The 15,019-nt window shown below is 39.4% G+C and overlaps 2 protein-coding genes across 3 annotated transcripts; one reads left to right on the top strand and one right to left on the bottom strand.

Annotated features, from left to right (window-relative positions):
• Positions 1 to 2,108: 2,108 nt before the first annotated feature.
• si:ch211-105f12.2 (RIMS-binding protein 2-like) lies at positions 2,109 to 5,257 on the bottom strand. Of its 2 annotated transcripts, none has more exons than XM_044354329.1 (5): positions 4,517 to 5,257; positions 3,952 to 4,141; positions 3,458 to 3,579; positions 3,276 to 3,347; positions 2,109 to 3,182 (listed from the first exon to the last, which is right to left on the bottom strand). In XM_044354329.1, the coding sequence occupies exons 1-5, from the start codon at positions 4,733 to 4,735 to the stop codon at positions 3,117 to 3,119; spliced, it is 669 nt and encodes a 222-aa protein (XP_044210264.1). In that variant the 5' UTR covers positions 4,736 to 5,257; the 3' UTR covers positions 2,109 to 3,116. The 2 variants fall into 2 exon arrangements, with proteins under 2 accessions (XP_044210264.1, XP_044210265.1); XM_044354330.1 differs by having other exon boundaries at positions 3,985 to 4,141; positions 4,517 to 5,255.
• Positions 5,258 to 8,358: 3,101 nt separating this feature from the next.
• On the top strand, positions 8,359 to 14,773 carry ywhag2 (3-monooxygenase/tryptophan 5-monooxygenase activation protein, gamma polypeptide 2). Its single transcript, XM_044354328.1, has 2 exons — positions 8,359 to 8,628; positions 11,428 to 14,773. The coding sequence occupies exons 1-2, from the start codon at positions 8,542 to 8,544 to the stop codon at positions 12,082 to 12,084; spliced, it is 744 nt and encodes a 247-aa protein (XP_044210263.1). The 5' UTR covers positions 8,359 to 8,541; the 3' UTR covers positions 12,085 to 14,773.
• The last annotated feature ends 246 nt before the right edge of the window (positions 14,774 to 15,019 follow it).

Below are 15,019 nucleotides of genomic sequence, written 5' to 3'. Positions count from 1 at the left end.
TTCTTTCTTTGTTTTCTTGGACAAGACACATACAGGCTCATTATTATAACCTTTATGTGTGTGCAGGTGTTATTTGAATAGAAAAAAGGAGTATATTGTGTGATTCCCTGCAACAAATTAAACTTCTTAATTTGCAACCTGATTTTTTTCAGTCTTGTACATTACTGGCTGCTTGTCTTTTCTTCTTCTTTTTCTTTCTTACAAGGACATCTTTTCTCGGTTTGTGCACGCCACCCATCCCCCACTTCCTCTTATTTCACTTGGTGTGACTCTGAGGTTAGGGTTGTCAAGACAACGGAGGACACAGGCCTGTCTATCGCCCATTTTGCGAAGTTTCTGTTGTTGCAAGCATATTGCACATTTGCTGCTGGGATAGGGAAGAGGCATTGCACCATCCCCCACCCACACCTTGTCACAAACACACAGGCGTGAGTGAGTTCTCAGAAATATAAACGAGATATGAAGTGTTAGCTCTTCCTGTAATCTATACAGACGACTTAAGAGTTGCACGGCAGTAAAATATGACATATTTGAGGCCAGCGATTAGGCGCACCATACTCCCTTTGCTAACGTAATCATTTAACATTATTTCTAAAATGATCAATAAGTGTGCTGTAATGTTTCATCTAAGGATCTCACTTTGATCTTTTATCATTACGTTGCTATTTCAGTCAGGGCACACCTCAGTGTTGCATCAGAAAACATCATTTAGTCCTGAGATAACTGGGATACACATATAAATTATTAATGGGATCAATATCCAGGATCTGACTTCTTTTTTTTTTAAAAAAAAAAACAGGTGTCACCTTGTAACTGTATGTCCATAAAAGGGATGAGCTCACGCTTGGCAGCAGTGGTGCAGTCTGTCAGCGTTTCATGGGCGTAGGCTTTGAATTTGCATGTGTGTGTGTGTTTGTGTGTGTTTGTGTGTGTGTATGTGTGTGTGTATAGAAGTGGAAAGTAACTAAGTACACTCCCTAAAATGTAAGTACAATTTTGAGATACTGGCCACTTTTGAGTGAAGTTGTGAGCTTTTTTCAGTCCACTACATTTACTTGATGGCTACAGGTAATTTAAAGAGTAAGATTGTAAATGAAAATATATGATGCTCTATATGATATGTGATACTTTAAATAAAATGTACTGAGTAGTTAGAATCACTCACATACAGTAGTTGGACCAGATAGAGCAGCTACAGGTTTGAATTAAACAAATTAACATTATAATTTCTCACAAACATGAGAGCATTTTTGATATTTTTTTCTGTAAATATCTTACAGTAGTAGTTTTATAGTTTTTCCGCCACTATGTGTGTATGTGTGTGTGTGTGTGTGTGTGTGTGCATGCATGCATAAGCATGTGCACATCTGCATACACTTCCCTGCATGTATAAATTGTGTGTGTGTGTCTTTGTGTGTGCATGTGTGTATGTGTGTATGTGTGTGTGTGTGTGTGTGTGTGTGTGTGTGACTAGAGCCACAGCTTTTCCTGTGTTAACCACGTGGCTCAGACACGGTTAATAAAAAGATCACGTTCACTTCTGGGTTTCCTTTCTTCTGAGGAGCCCAAGCACTGGTAAGACTCATGACAGCAAGTGATATTTTTGAAATCCGATCATTTCTGTTTTCTTTGTTTTTTGTATCTTTACAATGAAAATGTATTTAAATTTACAGAATTTTCACTAAGTGAGATTGATTTTACTGCCTTGTCAATGTACTGTATCAGCATCTTTTTAAGGAAATGCCAAAATGTCAAAATGCTACGGAAACTCTATATGAAACTTACAGTAAACTGTTTTATTATTTATCAATTATGAAATGATGTTAGACAATGAAACTGTGTCATATTTAATGTGTAAAAACTTGCCTTTAGTCAACCCATCATATCATCAGTGTTTGCGTTGGAGCGACAAGAGGCTACTGATGTACAGTGTTGTCACCCATAAAGTAGAAAGCACTACTAAACTTCACTACACAGTGTAGTGTTTCCTACTTTATGGATGAGTATACTGTTGGCTGCAGAGGAATCTAACAGAAAAAAGAAACCGACGGACTTTATGTGAAAAGTTTGAAAACTTCTAGGCCCATCATGAAAACCTGCTGAATTTCTCTGCTGCTTTTGTTGTTTTGTTGTTTTGTTCTTTTTTTTTGGAAATTGTTAATTTCTGACAGATTGATGTGATGAAGGTAAATGCAAAATTCAACCATAATTGTTTTACTTAATGTAGTAAAATCAGATACCTGCACAGACAGTCGCTCTACAGTTAAAAGAAAGCGGGAAAGCAGTGTACAAATTCAAGAGTTTATTTTTGCTTTTTGTTGGTGATACACTAATCATTTCCTTCTTCTTTTTTTTTTTTTTTTTACAAAGTTTCTGTTTTTTGTTTCACATGAAAAATACCGCAAAACTTAAAAAAAAAAAAAAAAATCCCCTAATGACTCTATATGAAAAGACTATGAGCCCATTATAGAAAATATATATACAGGGTGTAAGGCAAATATGGACATGCTATAGTGATACACTGTGGTCTTCAAAAAACTGAGACTATAAGTGTATCCTTAAGGCTAAAATAATCTATCCTTTGCAAGCAGGTATGACTGAAATTCCATTTAATTTTAAATTTTAAAAACGTAATTTTGGATATATAACTGTTTTGTTTTGTGAAAGTGCATAAAGTAGAAGCAAAGTGAATTTACCAGACAAATAAAGCAAACTGCAAACTGAAACTCTTCCACGGTGAATTGTTATATAATAAAACAATAACATAGATTTGTATGCTTTTTTAAAATATGATTTGTAATTGTCTGTATTTCTTACCAAACAAATGTGTAATTACTGTTATAATTCTTCAATAAATGATTTACCTGACCAGTGTATGACGAGAACTCTTTTTACTTTGCAGCATTCTGATCAAGCTGATTAATTTAGATAGACTCTCACTGATTTGCCATCTAAAGCAGGTGCTGTGCTTTACTACAATATAAAAATATAAAAATCTTTTTGACACATAAAATGTCCATGTAGCTATTTTTTAAATATTTTTTTATATATAAAAATACTGCTGATATCCTGTTGTGTCCAAGACTTGGCATTGGTACCTAATGTGGCGTTTTATTCTAATTCCACGGTAGTGCCTGCAGAAAGTTTGATGGGACCAAACCTCGCCGTCCTTGCAGATCCCCCTAAAATTGAAATAAAAAGACAATAATTGTGAGCAAACATTGAGGTTAAAAACTAGGTGGCAATAAATGTAAAAATGTAGAGATGACACTCACATAGTAGAATCCGTCTTGATCTATGTCACCTAGAACATATATGATGTCTCCTGAACGAAAGCCAAGTTCAACCTGTTAAAGAAAAGACAAACATGTTTAAGTTTGAAACATCATAAACCACTTTGTTGAATTTATAGCAACAGATTATGTATCAGATTATTATGTATCATTATAGTTCTTACTTCACTGTCCACGTTGGGTGAATTTTCCCACGGATCATAGTCAAATAAGGCCACCATTCTGCGAACAACCACATCATCAGGAATACTGGCTACGTCACTCAGATCTGGCGTTAAAGACATGCCTGTGGGCCAAAATACAAAAACTCATTTGAAATGGCACAACTTTTAAATGGAAAATCAGTTTTCACACAGGCCAGTAAGAGCATCAAACTTCAAAAAATTAACTGTTGAAAAAGCTAAGATAATAAATAAACAAACACCTTTGAGCTGATTAACTGAAATCATTTTGTAAAATAGACTCAAGAACTGTGTTTTTTTACTTTCATTTTATAGCTTCCTACAGTTATGCACATTCACACTCAATGTAAGCAGCCTCATACAGATGGAGACGACTGTACCTTGCTCAAAGGTCACAACACATTTATTGTTGAAAGTAAAGGAGTTATTTTCATGCATCCAGATTAAAATATATCTGCATATTGCTCCTAACTTACTATCAGTGTCCTGCACAGACAGATGGTTGATACCTGTGTGGTCCACTGGGAGGAATCCCTGCTGCATGAGTAGGTGCTTCAGATATTCATCATCCACTGGGATTTCAGCCACCATGTTGCTTGGCACATAACCAGAGAGGCCACCAGACTCACCGTGATAGAAACCATCAGAGTCTTTATCTCCAAACACCTAATAGATGCAGAGACATTTAGTTATATTACTGTCTAGCAGGTTTGGGAGGAAATAAATATATTCATGTGTACATTTGCACTTGGTAGCAGCAGACAGGTTTCAGACGAATGGTGGCAAATCTAATCAACCAGTTGAAAATTTTGACAGGGTATATAGAAAGGAAGTGCACATCTTTTTTCACATTCAGCTGGTCACACAGGAAACACCATCATGTTCTTTCAAAGGAGCTTTTCAACCGATCGAAAGTGAGGAAACACAACTCACACAAACATGCACCTAAAGAACACCACAAAGATCTGTACACGATTATAACAGTTTCACAGTATAAGAAGAAGTTGCAACAGAGGGAGAAACGTCACAAGGGGTTTTTACCTTGATTATCTGGCCTGGTACAAAAGGCAGCTCTTCTGCAGCCGTGTCGTAGTTCGGAGACATTGCAGCAGGATTGTATGGATAAAGTGCCACAAAGAGCCGGACGGTGGGTGTGGACACCTGGCTCGCAGTCTCAAGTTCCCATTCTCTGAGGTCTTCCGGAGTAGCAATCCTCACTTCATTTGGGTATATCAAAACATCTAACTCCAGACTCTCCATTTACAGCAGCAGGAGCTCTCGACTGTCCACTTGGCAGACAGATGGCCACTGTAGAAGGCAGACCTCAGCAGAAATCCTTACCCTTATCCTAATTTGAGGTAACTAAGCTAAGCACAAGGTACAGTAATCCTCTTTGAAGCAAGTGGATACATTCAATGCTTCAGCACAGCCTGTTGCACTGTAAGACTGTGCAATGCAAAGTAAAAGGATTAAAATTTACTAAAAAATAAACTACAGATATGTTATCTAGGCTATTTTGGGCTGCATCTATCCAACATTTGGCAACTTGAGATCTTCTAGTGTCTGTCAAATATCACTGAAAGGTGCAAAATAAATACACGCTTGAATGAAACTCTTATAGAGACAAAAAAATAATCAATTTTGTAAGACTGTATTTCCACACAAGAGTTATAAACTTTTGATTTTCTCAAAAACTGCTATTGCTTTACTGAGAAAAAAACATCATATTTTGAAACAATTTAGTTGACTGGGAGAAGTGATGAAATTTAGGTTTTGATGAAAAGATATTTCCTGAAAATGTTGCCTTTAGTTTTGCATCTACTAGTTAAGAGATAAAATGAGGAAAACACATTTTAAACCAAATTAAAAAAAAACAACAACATGCTCATTCAATATTAGTACCAATAGTCATTAAAAATGGTTCACTGAGAGGCAACATTTTGGCTTTTTTTGTATGACTTGGCCCGCCTTCTTATCCTATCATGACTTGACCCAGTTTACATGTCACTGAAAGTCAACACTTCCTCTTTTGACCTCAGGCCAGGTCAGCAGGTGATAATCTCCTCCTGTGGAGGAAGGGAAAGGTTTAACAATTCTGTGTGTGTTTGTTTATGTGAGAGTAAGAGAGAGAAAGAGGCAGAAAGAGGGAGGCATGAGGAGTGGCCATATCTGCCAACATTTATTCATGCTCGGGTTTTTGATTGAATGATCTTTAAACTCATTAGAGAAATTGGTGGGAAGCTATCAACAGGGCACCACGCAAACAGATATGCACATACAGTCTCATTTTTGAAAATACATTTGAAAATACAGCTGGCCAACAACATTTATCAAATGTGAGATATTGATAGTTGGTTAAACCTTAGCTTACCTATCTTTGGTATTAGTTTAATTAAATTTTATTTAAAGCAGTAATATGTGTTTGTATTGTCAAACTAAAAACAGTTTTATTATTCTAGGTTTCAAACTGAAGTCTTGTGGTTTCAAGAGCTACAAACAAAACAAAATCCTTTACTTCCAGAAGACTCACTGTAAAACATGATGTCTCATCCTCAGATATTTCCATTTTCATCCACAAGGGGGAGCTGTAAACCGTTAAATAGTCTGCCTTAAGTAGCTTGTGTTGCTCAGCTAGATTGGTACAGATTCAACACATAAACCAGAGCACAATAATTCACACTCACTGTAACACACTCTCCTGACTGCCAATGTGTGGTGCTGAATTTAAAGATAATGATATGAGCATGTTTTACCCTCAGTTTGCTCGCCACCACTTATGAAATATGACTGCACACATCTGACCTCACCAGCAGAGTTTGCCCTTTTGCATCGCTCTCTAGCATGTGGCCTTGAGGACAGGAAATGCTGTGATCTCAGATTACAGTTCAGGGACGCCCTGCGAACTGCCCTCCAAAAAATGATTAGGTCATGATTAAAAATATACAGAAAATTCAAAAGTAGGCTATAAGCTGGATTCGGTGATGTGTGGCAGAAATGCTGAGAACATTAGACAAAGTCTACCCAGGATGTGACATTTAACGTATCAGAATCTGCGTGGCATTAGGGTTACAGTAAACAATCATTTAGTCTTTAAATTTGAACAATACAGCCTTAAGAACAAACCTTGCTTCACCTTATAACTGATTCAGGGGGGAAAAGTAAAAAAAAATCAAAGGTCAATTGTCAGACTGGGAAACCAGAATCAGATTTTTCACCTTAAAACTCGATTCACATCTTAACCCTAATAGAAATTTGACGCTAACCCCAGTCTGAAGACCAGTTTGTCTGCTGGAATTTAAAGTTGACGGTGATACTTTGAAGGAAGGGCTCACAGTTTTTCAAGCGTGTCCTAAAACAACAGTCAGGTGTTCAAATGAAAATTGAAAGAGGTTTTTCTTGCTGTAATCTTTCCTCCTGTTCGTACTGTCCATTAGAAGATCCCTTCATAATGTACTTACAATATAAGTGATGGGGGCCAAAAGCCACAAGCCTCCTTCTGTGCAAAAATATGTTTCAAAGTTTATTTGAAGCTAATATGAAGCTTAAACATCCACATTAGTCAATTCACGTCAATATCTTTTAAAGTTACTAGACTCTCACTCAGAGAGACTGAGGACGATATCCTACGTTTCGTTGTTAAAACTGAGTGCAAAAAATTAGAGTTTAAAAAAACCCTGCATTGCAGAACCAATTCAAAGTCTTTTGGGCGGCCCAGCAGTGACATCCAGTTCACTATGGAGGAGAATGAGGGGAGAGTATCATTCTCGGCAAGGCGTGTCCTTGACAAAATGTAAGGGGCGTAGGTTTGTTACCGGCCGTTCTTGTCATCGTTCAAGCATCTACCATGCATTTAGAAATCCCCGGACTTTGGTAGGTGGAGATCTCTGATGTCTGGTATCATGAGACTATAAAGTTACAGTCTTACTCTCCTTTTGCTGCTGCTGAACAGGAAAACACTGTCCATCAAGACCATAGATTGTATGTAAATATGGACGTAGCAAGGTGTGACATCGCCCATTGGCACCCATCACCAATCACCCAGTTTGAAGCCCAGAGTTGCCGCTTATAGTCGGCGCCATCTTTTCCATTTGAAGCCAGGCTTTTTCAAATAAGGAGTTCGGGGTGCTGCCTTTCACACTCTGGAAACACGGACCAGTGCACACCTGGATTAACGTTAGCTACTTAAGCTAAATTGCGCTAACAGCACAGGTGTCATTATCAAGTAAAATTAAACTTACCAAAATACTGTGACAACAGCCTGACTCATTGCGAGTCCCAGAGCCAGGGAGAGCAGCAGGTGAGTGAACTGTCAGACACAGCTGTCAATCAACACCCACACAGCAGACATCAAAGACATCCAATCTTGTTAATGGACAAATAACTTCCAAAATGACCCACAACTCAGACGGCCAAAGCTTCAGATAAGCTTTTAAATATATTTTTGCTCAAAACAGTGCATGACAGTGCATTTTGTCCCCCATCCTACATTGTAAGTGCATTAGGAGAGGATCTTTTAATGGCCAGTGTAAACAGGAAGAATGATTACATTAAGCAAAACCTATTTCGATGTTTGTATGTGCACCTGACTGTTGTTTTAAGACAGACTTGAAAAATTGCGAACCTATCCTTTAAACTCATGCCCCATCAGCAGCCTCCACAGTGGGATGCTGTGTCACACCTGGCCTCCCTCATGGTAACTGAGCCTGGACACGCCCCTGGCTCCAGCAGGGACTTCATTTCCCACAAGGCCTTTATCCCAGCGCTGCTCCCATCCCAGCCCTGTATGCCTGGCTCGCTGGTTCCCATGTATGGAGTGTTACATCATTGCCATAGACACCCACCTTTCTGAGTGATGACGCAGCCGGGGGAGAGTGTGTGAGGAGGGGGGGAAAGAGGAGAGAGGAGAGGGTGTCCCGTCTGCGCGGAGCACAGACAGACAGCAGGGAACAGCTGCAGCATTAGGTTCGCGTAGGATTTCACTGCATTGCGATTTAAAATATCAGTCATTTCATCCCCAAAACCCACGTAGAGCAGCTCGACTAAAGCAACCAAATATCATTTAAAAAATGGTTGATCGCGAGCAGCTGGTGCAGAAAGCCAGGCTGGCTGAACAGGCTGAGAGATATGATGATATGGCAGCTGCTATGAAATCGGTAAGTCCATTCAAAAACATCACAATAATGACTTAGATGTGTGTGAATGATGTTAATATCACAGGTCAATTTGCGTAAAAGCGCGGCGCGCAATCTCGACTTTTTTTCAGACTGTTGGCTGTAAATCTGGAGTTACACTGGCGTGAAATTTCTGTACTATAATTAGGCATCATAGACAAATAATATTTCATGTGTTTATTGTCTTGTCACCAATTCATCGACTGCTCATTGGCTTTTTTTCCCCCTGAGTCGCTTCCAAATCGTCTGCTCCTTGGGCGGTGCCTTTCTGTCAGCCGTTCCGTTCAATGAAGGGATATTACAATGAAAATTCACACAGGCCTTAGCTTGATCTCTCGGTAATAAGAGGCTCATATCATATAACGGCCTTGCTCTATTGCATTTGCCGTTTTTTTCCCTTTTCTACCCCACCTCCCGTCCCTTCATTATGCCGAATTTCTAATAGCTACTGCTGCTGGGAACCATGTGAGGTTGCTCGGGAAAAAAGCCTATCAATTGCTGCTGTTGCCCCCTCCTCCTCCTCCTCGTCCTCCTCCTCCTCCTCTTCTTCCTCTCTTTGTCACATTAATTAAAATGATATAAATTATGAGAAGCTGTGCATTTTTCATACTGGATGAGAGGCATTTTTTTTTTGGCCATCCACTGGTCAATAAAGATCCCAGTAACTGCTCTTTACTCTAAACAAACGTAGGAGGCAGTATAATCTCTCTAGAATATTCTTTGTCATATTGCAGTGAGTCAATATGATCAGATTTGTACAGTAGGCTTTGTTTTCTCCTCTCTTGTTCACTTTATTCCTCGTACATGCTCATGTGTCTCAGTCAGTGCATGTGCTGTCTCTGTGTCAGGGCATGATATCAATCCAGCACCAATTTGAAGTCATTTTGGGTTAATGACCCTGACTAAGTAGTGTAATATTTGCTGTAGACACTGATGGAAAGAAGATGACATGGGTGGCCTGCCCCACGGGATCTTTCTCAGTTATTATTGGTCAGGGTTGAAGACTGAGCCTGCGTCCGCTTTTCTTTTCTTTCTTTCTTTTTTTTTTCTGGCCCCTTAAGAAATTCTGGGAACTGGATTCACTAGTGGGTTAAAAAAAATGCTGTGTCACACCAGCTCTTACTGGAACTAACAGCATCCTTGTAGTCCAGTATGAGCTCAGTCACCTATAGATTAAAACCATTATACGTGCTTCATACAAGGAACATTTTGTCTTATGTTCCTCAGAGGCGATGAAGTGAGCCCCCGCGGATCATTTGTCATCGAGGGTTTCTGGTTGCAGGAGGTGGGATGATGTGTGTGCAGGGAGGGATTCCTTCCCCTTTAAACAATCTGCCATGTCAGTGCGATCCAAACTAGGCCCTTTTGCAGGGGTGTGTACTCTCACTCTCTAATCTAAGGGAATCCCTTGCCATTGCAGCCCGAAATGACTACTGTTCACCTTTGTGTTCCTCATTTTTAAAAAAAGCACTATTCTCATCGTAACAGGTTTCTGGCAGCTTCTCGGGGTGATTTTTTATGGTTATGCTTGTTATTTTTTTAGCTATAAATGATGGCATAGGTAGTTGTCATGTCAGTGTGGATTAGCCAAACAAGCCCATAAAATATATGACGTGATGCATTTCTGCTCATTTTTATGAGTGTAACTGTAATCCAGTTGGCATGGTAGTAAGCTTCCCAAACATCAATGCATTATATTTAGAGTGGTGACCTAATTGATTCCTTTTAAAAATACAACAGATAAGTTATTTGATCAATAGAAATCTGCTTCATTTGACTGTACGTCACACACATTTGTAATTTGCATTTGAAATGGATCAGTAAGGGTTTTGAACAGGCAGAATGAAGCCTCGCCATCTCTATAGGTTGAGCCCTCCTCTCCATCCACTCAGTGTGTGTGTGTGTGTGTGTGTGTGTGTGTGTGTGTGTGTGTGACGTCGGCGATCCTGCGCCATCTTTGTGCTCTTCTGCCTGAGCTGAGAATGCCAAAACAGCTCATGAGAAAAGAGAAATATTAGCACATCAAGTAGAAGCTTTTCACAAAAAAGCCAATCATAAACTGTATTTTCTCACAAGGTGAAAGGATTTGTTAAACCTAAGCCATTTATTCTTTATTTTATATATATGTATATACATATATATATATATATATATATATATATTTCAGTCCATGTGCAGTTATTGATCTGACAGAAGCCATGTTCCAACACAAGGTTGCTTTTACAAATGTCCTTTTTATAGCAACACAGTCTCTTTGATCACTGCTCAACCATCACCCTGATCCATCTAAATTTAACAATCTAACTCAGAGTGATGTCACGGCATGGCGTTTTAGATAAGGTAAAAAGGTCAGCTTCAGCCAGAGAGAAGGTCACTGGGACACGTGAACCGCCTGTGCAGTGATGGTTTTCACTTACAGTGCAGCTGCCCCACAGTGCTCGTGGGAACATTTTAGCCATCTCCAACCCTCCTTTCACCTTCCCCTTTCCCAACCCCCACTGCCGCTGACTATTTTGAATATCGCTTCTCACTAACTAGCATTAACTGTCCACGTGGCAGCTGGAGCTGCTGGTGCACTAAGTGAAAGGATTGCCATGGAAACAGGGAATTGCACATGACACATGAAATATTGCTCATCTCCTGTGCTATGGACTGTGCTGCTAGTTAGGATTCTTTCATGTAAAAAGGCTCGAACGGGATGTGCTTGGACGACATTTTTGTTTGTAAGTTGTATCAAGGGTTGTGGTGGTGATTAAATGGTCCCTCCTCTTCCTCTTTCAGGTAACAGAGCTGAACGAAGCCTTGTCCAACGAGGAGAGGAACCTCTTGTCTGTGGCCTACAAGAATGTGGTGGGTGCACGTCGCTCCTCCTGGAGGGTCATCTCCAGCATTGAGCAGAAGACCTCAGCCGACGGAAATGAGAAGAAGATTGAGATGGTCCGGGCTTACCGGGAGAAGATTGAGAAGGAGCTGGAGGCCGTGTGCCAGGATGTGCTCAACCTCCTGGACAACTTCCTGATCAAGAACTGCAGCGACACACAGCACGAGAGCAAAGTGTTCTACCTGAAGATGAAGGGCGACTACTACCGGTATCTGGCCGAGGTGGCCACGGGGGAGAAGAGGGCCACAGTGGTGGAGTCATCGGAGAAGGCCTACAACGAGGCCCACGAGATCAGCAAAGAGCACATGCAGCCCACCCACCCCATCCGCCTGGGCTTAGCTCTCAACTACTCTGTGTTTTACTACGAGATCCAGAACGCCCCAGAGCAGGCCTGTCATCTGGCCAAGACCGCCTTCGACGACGCCATCGCCGAGCTCGACACCCTCAACGAGGACTCCTACAAAGACTCCACTCTCATCATGCAGCTGCTCCGAGACAACTTGACACTGTGGACAAGTGACCAGCAGGATGACGAGGGAGGGGAGGGCAACAATTAAAGAGAAACCACACTTCGAAAAAATATGAAGGGCCGGTGGACTTTGGCAGCCGCTTTTGCCGATGATACTACCGCAGCAGCAGTTCTTTATTTTTCCATGTGTTAAAAGAAAAGAATCAAAAGAGAGGTGAGAGTGGAGGTTAAATCTTAGTTTAAATATATATAGAAATATATATACAGTTGAAAGGGCCTCCGTCTTCTTGATTTTCTCTTTGACATTTGCCAAAACCACTGATATGTCAGTCAATCAGCCTGAAGTGGTTGTTGTTGGATTGAAATGGCAGCCTCACACTGGCATAGGAACTGGTCTTGTTCTGTCAAGATAAGCTGCTTAGTTAGGTTTTTGCGTGATAGAGATGCATTTGAGTCACTTGAGAGAGAAAATGCTTGAATGGGAATGCCTCACAAAACTAGTTTGCATTGGTTCCAGTCGTAGTCTATATATGAGAACGGGCCTGGAAAGCCATTGATGTTAATCTCACTCTACCACAGAGAAAAGTTTTAAAACCCGATTAATTCTCTAAAATTTTGAAAGATAAATTATGTGGGTGTGAAAATGAGGATTGAATAGAATAAAAATTACCCTTCTCCCCCCTCCCTCCCCTCCTCCATTAGTCTAAAGTGTATTTGGCATCTAACAGAATAGTCTACTCCAACTATGTCACTGGAACCATGGTTTCTTTTGGAGGTGAAGGTTACTAAAGGCAGAGACTTAACAATATAAAACGAAAAAAATGACACAAAAAAATAAAGTAAAAGCAGCTTCAGAGTTTGTGGTTTACTTCTGTGTTTGTTTTATTAAATGCACTTGCCTACTATACTGTTTCTTCAGTGTAAGATGATGACAACAATAATATCGATTATTCAATATTGTGCATGCTGGTGATGTATTTATATACAGTAGCTTGACTTTATTAACTTATACTGTGGGTGTTAAGTATTCATATGATTGAGAAAAACAGGCTTTGTCTGATGTTGATTTCTAATTTCTAATTTATTTCATTTTGTTATGGTTTTTGATTTGCTATACCAAAATGGTGATTGTAAAAATTGACCTGTAATGGGCGTTGCTATAGTGACATGCAATATGTGTATTTAATTTGTTAATGAAAGAAAAAAAAATGGAAGATAAAAATCCACCAGTGATCACTTAATCTTACCAGCTGGTGTTTGTCACATTGAAGTATGATTATGCTATATTTTGTTCTTTGAACAGTATTTAAGTACCTTTTTCTGTCATGCTATCCAGTTTTAACAATGGTGACGTTTTCAGGCTCAATGTTTCTGTTATGAATTCACAACATGGACCATATTTTATTTCTGACAGTATACATTTTTTTTGTTTGTTTTTATACCTTTTAGCTGTTCCTGAGTGACAAAATATCTTGAATGTGAGTCATTATGTAGCAGTTGCACAAGAACCGAAATAATAGCTATGATAATAAAAAAGAATATGACTAAATTATAAATGCACCATTTCCGTGGTGGTCTAGTGTATTGTTGTATCGTCACCCATAAGTAAATTTGTTTTTAAGGAAAAACCATTTCATACAGAAATGTTTTAACACTTTGTTTTGTGCCCCGAGTACAGTATATGCTTTCTTTTTGTGCCTGTATCATTATTTAATATGCCTCATTTGCAAGTTAACCTTTACAGAAAAAGGATTTATCTGCCAGTATTTTAAGTTCCTGCAAGCATGTGTGCAAGATGTAATATTTTACTGACAAATGGTTCCTCACTTTTACATGTGTGTCAGATGGTACTGCTCTCTGTACAGCACATAGATATGAATATTCAACACCAATGCACAAATAGAGTCAAAGGGAAAGCATAGGCAATACGGTAGAATTGGTTATTGATTAGCGATTGTGAAAATTCACCTCTTCAGAACAAACTTTAGACACTAGGAAGCTGCTTAAGAGCACACGAAGCTGCTGAACGGATTCATTATGCTGCTAGTTCTATAGATTATTACATTAATATATTAACACAGATGGCAGTTTCTGAGACTTTAATTTTTATTTCAGATGTGATGGCTTATGAGAGAAACCTAAAAGCCTTAAGGTCAGTCACATAACCTTGTTCGCGAATGCCAATTATGTCACCATGATGAGTCAGCCTCCATGAGCTCACGCTGTATGTCACAGCTGCTTTGATTTATTTTTAATGTAGTATAAAGTTGATGGTCTTGAAGGCTTGCCAGACAAATAGCATGAAATCCTAATGCCATTCTGCGTGACTGCTCACACAGCTTATAAATATTCGGATGAAGTCGAGTCCTACACTTCAATTTTCAAGTCATGTGTGTTAAAAATGAGCGGAGGCTGAATTTTCTCTCACTTTTTGTTTTGATATTTTGGAAGGAAAAAAAAACCATGTCAGGAGACTTTCACTCATTGCCAAGAATACATGCATTGTGTTTTTGTCTCTTTCTCTTCTGTGGTTTGTGTTTTTATTTTTAAGTTTCTTTATTTTGTATGTTGATCCTTGTTTCTGTGACATGAAAACATACAAATACAAGCTCTGAGGAGAAAACAATTGAATCACATATTAGATTAAAGAAGAGCTGACCTGGAAATTAGTAAAGAGGGGGGAGGGGGGCGATAGCAGAAAATGGGATACAAACTGTATGCTCTGAGGAATTTTTGGTTGCCATCTGTTGCCCATTAAAGTTATTTGTTTATCGGTATTATTCTATATTTTCATTTCTCTCTGTAACATAGCCATTTACAGTCATACCAGACACACCACAGCTCATTCCTTCTCATTCTGTAAGTTCATTACTGAAACGACTTTTACAGTAAAGAACGCCTGCCCACACATACTTACAGGAAGTCAGTATAACCTAACGTAACCCTTTGCGGGTCACATAACTGATGTGTGTGATGTGTGTGCCTGTGTGTGTGTGTGCATCCAAATCTGGATTGTGCGTGTA

This window comes from Thunnus albacares, chromosome 6, assembly GCF_914725855.1.
Source record: "Thunnus albacares chromosome 6, fThuAlb1.1, whole genome shotgun sequence".
In the NCBI taxonomy this organism is placed as follows: Eukaryota; Metazoa; Chordata; class Actinopteri; order Scombriformes; family Scombridae; genus Thunnus; species Thunnus albacares.
The sequence above is the reverse complement of the archived record's forward strand: the minus strand, read 5'-3'. Positions and strand labels throughout refer to the sequence as shown.

Coding starts and splice junctions, on each gene's coding strand:
- si:ch211-105f12.2 (XM_044354329.1), bottom strand. CDS start 4,735: ATGGAGAGTCTGGAGTTAGATGTTTTGATATACCCAAATGAAGTGAGG. Junction 4,142..4,516: donor TACCAGGCCAGATAATCAAG/GTAAAAACCCCT, acceptor TGCATCTATTAG/GTGTTTGGAGATAAAGACTC. Junction 3,580..3,951: donor GTCTGTGCAGGACACTGATA/GTAAGTTAGGAG, acceptor TTTGGCCCACAG/GCATGTCTTTAACGCCAGAT.
- ywhag2 (XM_044354328.1), top strand. CDS start 8,542: ATGGTTGATCGCGAGCAGCTGGTGCAGAAAGCCAGGCTGGCTGAACAG. Junction 8,629..11,427: donor TGGCAGCTGCTATGAAATCG/GTAAGTCCATTC, acceptor TTCCTCTTTCAG/GTAACAGAGCTGAACGAAGC.